This window comes from Phaseolus vulgaris, chromosome 3 (genome assembly GCF_000499845.2).
Source record: "Phaseolus vulgaris cultivar G19833 chromosome 3, P. vulgaris v2.0, whole genome shotgun sequence".
NCBI classification, from domain to species: Eukaryota; Viridiplantae; Streptophyta; class Magnoliopsida; order Fabales; family Fabaceae; genus Phaseolus; species Phaseolus vulgaris.
In genome coordinates, this window is record NC_023757.2 from 52,230,587 (window position 1) to 52,236,621 (window position 6,035).

The window sequence follows — 6,035 nt, forward strand, 5'->3', positions numbered from 1 at the left end:
AGAATGAAAAAATGATTTTTAATTATGAAATTAAAACCTAACTCAAAGTGAAACTATATATTATGGTGGTCGATAACGACATATAAGATTAACAAACAATTATTAAAAAATTAAAATAATTATAATATCATAGTAAGAAGTGTATTTTAATTCAACTTCATAAAATTAACTTATAAAAAGAATTCAACACTTTACTACAATGCATCACTCTTTAGAACCACAATTTGTGAAGAAACTCTTTAGAACCACAATTTGTGAAGAAGAAAAGGATATATGAGAAAGTGAATTCAACATTGGTCTAACCTAAAAAAGAGGGGCTGTGAAAAATTTACAAGTAGCATCATAAGTTTAAACAATGATAATGATATCATAATGTAAGGAGAGAAGTTGAAATAAAATATTAATATCATTAGTGATAGAATAGCTACAACCCCACTGCAAAGGCACGATGAGGAGGACTAGATTCTTTCTTGTGATTTCTCCAAAGACCCACATTGCTCTCATGCCTTTCTACTTTCTCCTCCCTTTGCACTAATACACAAGCTATTCCTTTCCAAAAAGTGCTCCTAGAACATGAAAACCCTAATTATTAAAATGCTATAAAACTTTGCTAAAGAAGCTTTTAAGTATCCAAGGTAAGGAACAAATTCACGTGGGGTTAATTAGGAACCACGACTCCTCTATATTGCTATCTAAAACCTATCTATTCTCCTTGTAATTAATCAAACCATAATGGCACTCAGCAACAATGTGATAGGAGCCATCAACTTCGTTGCACTGCTTCTCTCAATTCCAATCATTGCTGCAGGGATCTGGCTAACAACAGAGCCAGCAGATTCGTGTGTCAAAGTTCTGCAATGGCCTGTGATAATCTTGGGGGTTCTGATACTGGTAGTGGCTATAGCAGGGTGTGTAGGAGCCTTTTGGAGAATGCCTTCGCTTCTGGTGTTCTACCTGGTTGCCATGTTTGTGCTTATTGTGTTGCTTGTTAGCTTGGTGGTTTTCACCTATGCTGTGACCCTTAGAGGCCATGGGAACATTGAACCAAATCGCTCCTACTTGGAATATCGTATCGATGATTTCTCACTTTGGCTTCGTCGAAGAGTAAGAAGCTCCAACAGATGGGACAACGTTAGACGGTGTCTTATGTCATCAAATATATGTGCTGAGTTGGATCAACGGTACCGAACGCCACAGGACTTCTTTAATGCACACCTAACCCCCATTGAGGTAACTCAATTTCTTCACTTCCTAATTACACTCTGATTTTCTAATAACATCATTGCGAGTAAACAACTAGTTAATTTAGTTATTAATACTAAACTTTTTTGTTCCCTTAAAACACAATCTTCTTCACCAAGCAAAGCATGTTGTGCAAATTTTTTTATCAGCAAAATAAAATAAAATGATACACTTCAAGAATGTTTTAACTCTTATACAGACTCTTCAGAAGTGTTTCGATCCTTATAAAAAAGTTACCAAAGTTAATATATAGACATTTTTCAAACTTTACAAATCACCAAATTAGTCCTCAAATGAAAAAAAGTGATAAGTCACATTAAAAGAAATCAGCATGTACATAAGAGATCCTTATAACCAGTATTTAGTTAAAACAATACACACAATACATCCTCTAATACAATCAAAAGCCCACAAACACATTTACAAAGCAAATTCTCTCCCCTACAACCAAAACCCACAAAACCACTCAAAATTAAACTTGATTTCTTCAAAATCTAAAAAAACTTTATCTGTCAACTAACTTGTCTGGGAGCAGCAATACCTGTTCTTAGCCTCAGCAACTATATAGCTTGTTGTGCAAGTAACCATCATTTGAGATATCTGGCTTCTGATAAGAACAAAAAGAAGAGAAAGGTTAATTCAGCTTTTGCCCCCTCAAATGTTATTCCTTTTGAATTTTCATGTGATGCAGTCAGGGTGCTGCAAGCCCCCAACAAAATGTGGTTACACGTTTGTGAACCCAACGTATTGGATTAGCCCCATTAACACGGCAGAAGACATGGATTGCATGAAGTGGAGCAACGACCAAGCACAACTTTGCTACAACTGTGACTCATGCAAAGCTGGTTTATTGGCAACCCTTAGGGTGGAGTGGAGAAGGGCCAATGTGATATTGATAGTTACCCTTGTTGCTTTAATTGCAGTGTATTTGGTAGGGTGCTTTGCCTTTAGGAATACCAAAACGGATGAGCTCTTTAGCAAATACAAGCAAGGTTACTCTTGATTCAGAACATCGAATATGTTTTATACTTTGAGGGACTGCTAGTGTTAGATAATGAACACTCAATGCTGCCGGTGGTGGAAACTCATTTTGTGTTCTCTTAGTTATTGAATTTTTTTATTAAAGAGAAACCATATGAATTTGTGTTATTTCCTTTAATCATCTATTTGAGAAGATTTTTTTCTTTTCTATTTAACTTTTGAGTATTTTGAAGATACACTACAAGAAAAATTATATTTAGAGTGGGTTAAAGATTTAGTGGATTAAAGATAGACATAAAAATGAAAAAAGGGACAATCCAAAAATAGCATCCATAGAGGGTGTGTGTTCCAAAGTTGGATGCTAATTCTTTTGTGTCGGCATGTAGTTAGTAGTGTGGGCTAAGTCCTCTAAATAGAAGCTAACAACGGACTGTTTCTTCCTGCACCTCCATATCTTCTTCTGACACCTCCATACACAACATGAAAATACATTTTTATCCTTCTTGTGCCACTCCCATAGAATAACTTCTGGATTATGTAATCTGGAAACACATTTGAAAAAAAACTTCCGGATTACATAATCCGGAAGTTAAGAAAAACTTTCGGATTATGTAATCCGAAAAGTAATCATACATATGAAAAAAGACTTCTGAATTATATAATTCGGAAGTTAATTACAAATTTAAAAAACGACTTATGGATTATGTAATCCGGAATATTCTAGAGGGGCATTTTTGAAAATACGAAAATCTATGGAGGTGAGAGAAGAAGGTATGGAGGTGCAGGAAGAAGCAGCCCTAACAACGTAGGTAAGGGTATCACTAAGGGTGTGTTTGCTTCCAAGTGGGAGGAGGGAGGGGGGAGGAGGGAGGGGGTGTTTTTTGTGTTTGTTTCCATGGTTTTGAGAGTGGGGGAGAGGATGGGGGAGAGGGTGGAGGTTTTTTTCATTCTTCACAAAATGAAGAGATTTGTGGGAATTTAGTAGGATTAATGCATTTTAGCAAAATACCCTTGTGCATGCATTTTATTTTAATATATAAAATTAAATATTACATAAATTTATTTATTATTTATAATTTCAAAAATATTTAATTATACTATTAATAACAACATATAATTATAAATAATAAAATAATAAAATAAAATTATAATATCAACAATATATATAGTTATATAAATTAACAAATGAATATTATTTTCATAAATTTTAATGTATTTAATAAATTTATTTCAATTTAACACCAAAATATTCTATATTATATTTTTTAATTTTTTATTAAAAATATAAATAATTATGAATATTATACATTAAAAATATTTAATTAATTTAAATCTAAAAAAATAAAATCATAATTCATTATTTAAATATTTTTTTTAATAAGAATGACAATTTTGTAAACTTACAATAAACCATCCTCACAAATCCACTCTATCATCCCTCAATCCAAACAACCTCACATATCCTCTCCAATCCTCACAAATCCACTCCCTCCCCTCCTCACAAATCCCCTCCTCAATCCAAACAAAGCCTAATAGAGTAGACCAAGCTATTTAAGATTGTCCTTAAAAAAAAAGTTACATGATAAAAATATATGGAAGAAGAGGTCAATGTTTGACCTTCCAAATTTTGTCATTTTTTTATAAGACATTGTATTGATGTTATTTGAGTGGAGAAAATATATATAATAGTCTTATTAATACATTGTTGAATATTAAATGGAAGATTGAAAATCGTGTTGGTTTTTGTCAATATGTTTGTAATATGTCATATTATATTAATTAGAGATTTTTTTTTTTCCATTTTTTTTATCTCATGGTTCAATTAGTTGTACATTTGGTTACATAGATATGAAATGGAACCCTAATTATTTAGGATGAATTTATATAATTGAGTAATAGATCAAGATTTGAAGTATAAAGAATCCATATCCACCTAAAATCTCAATACTCAAAAGGGATTTATGTTTATGGATGATAAATGTGGAAGGGTACTTGGTATTAGAAAAATAAACAAAAAATGTTGTTAACTTATACTTGCATGCACCCATGAGATTTTTCCTACATCATTAAATAAAAATTGGAGACAAAAAAAATAATTACTTTCTGTATTAATTAAATTAAATACTATTTTAGATACTAAAAAATTATTGGTAGTTAATTAGTTTTTATTACTAATAAATTTTTAATATCTAAAATAGTATCTAATTTAATCAATATAGTAATTAATTATTTTTAATTTTAATTTTAATTATTATTTAATATTTTTTTTAATAGTGTTATATGTATTTAAATGATGTAAAATGTCCTAAAATAATCCGTGAAATTTTTTAGTTAGAATAGTTTTATAATTATCAACATATGATTAATACAATCATGAAATAATTAAAATATTTAGTTGTAGTTAATTTTATTTTACAGTAGATTAGCAATACCATAAAATTATCACTGGTTAGTTGTATATGAATATCATTAAATTTGCTTAAGTAACTAAAAATAATTATTGCGATTGAACGAAACATTTATTCGGTTAAGTGAATAAAAACAAATGATTGTGATCGAATCAAATATTTCTAAGAAGTTTATAGTATCTTATGTAATGATAATTTTATCTCATAACTAACTAATAATGTTAATTATAGGGTTGTTGAAATGTCAAATAATAGTTAACCATAAACCATCAAGAAATTCATTAAATAACAACTAAAATTAGAGAGAAAAATAATTAGTTATTATATTAATTAAATTATATATTATTTTTGAGATTAAAAAATTATTTATATATTAAGTAGGGATGGCAAAGCGGGACGGGCTGACCTTTTCACCCCGCTAACCCGCATTAGCCCGCCCCGTATTAGCTCGCAGCCTACGCGGGCCAGCAGCAGGGCGGGACGGGCTGGCCTGCTAATCCGCAAGAAAAAAAATTTGGCACTTAGCAGCAACAGGACAATGTAATTAGGTTTTCACAAAATTTAAAAGAAAGAAACACAACACAATCGCGTCAATAATGTTTTGGAATTAGGTATTTTTAATGTTTTGGAAGTGGAAGAATAATGATATTTGATATTTATCTTAATGTTTAATGTTTTGATGTTTGACTATGTTTGAAAGGGAAGTTTTAGGTTTGATAATAACAAATATATAGGTTTAATTTAACAATTTGTTAAGAACAAAATGTAAAAAAAAATATTTAATTTGTTTTAAAAAAAAAAGAACGTGGGTCGGTCCGCAAACTCGCAGGCCAGCTCTGGGGCGGGTCGAGAATTCTAGTCCGCAATAACTTTGCGGGACGGGCCAATGCGGGGCGGGCTGACCCGCTTTGCCACCCCTAATATTAAGTGATTTTTATTATTAATAAAAATTTATAAATGATTTCTAAATTGATATCTAAATTAATTACCATGGTTGTAGAGACTAATTTAAAATTTACAAATTTTTATTAATAATAAAAACTATTTTAGATATAATAACTTGTTTAATTTCTGAAGTGATCTTTAATTTAGTTTAATAATAATTAATTATTTTAGTTTTTAAAATTAATTGTAATTTGATGATTTTGTTATAGTGTGTATAACAAAATTAATGTTATTTGTGATTAAATGTGTAATTTTGAACCATTCCAGAACATTATATCCATATTATTTTGTCTTAAGCAAGGTTAGGAGTTGGGTTGGTACTGGTTTTGGTAGCTTTAATGACAGTTCATATTTGTTGAACTTTAAACAATAAGACAAAATCGGTTTTGAGGGAAACCTTGTTTGGTTCATATCAATTCTGATAGATTTAGAGACTAGTCATTTTTGACAACCTGTTAT

General features: G+C 30.5%; 1 protein-coding gene across 1 annotated transcript; it reads left to right on the forward strand.

Annotated features, from left to right (window-relative positions):
* The first annotated feature begins 393 nt into the window (after positions 1-393).
* Positions 394-2,438, forward strand: LOC137808675 (protein TORNADO 2-like). Its single transcript, XM_068609919.1, has 2 exons — positions 394-1,230; positions 1,934-2,438. The coding sequence occupies exons 1-2, from the start codon at positions 733-735 to the stop codon at positions 2,243-2,245; spliced, it is 810 nt and encodes a 269-aa protein (XP_068466020.1). The 5' UTR covers positions 394-732; the 3' UTR covers positions 2,246-2,438.
* The last annotated feature ends 3,597 nt before the right edge of the window (positions 2,439-6,035 follow it).

What these genes read in the sequence shown, in the direction of transcription:
- LOC137808675 (XM_068609919.1), top strand. Translation starts at nt 733, where the DNA reads ATGGCACTCAGCAACAATGTGATAGGAGCCATCAACTTCGTTGCACTG. An exon ending in CACACCTAACCCCCATTGAG is followed by an intron (nt 1,231 to 1,933) that starts GTAACTCAATTT and finishes CATGTGATGCAG; the next exon opens with TCAGGGTGCTGCAAGCCCCC.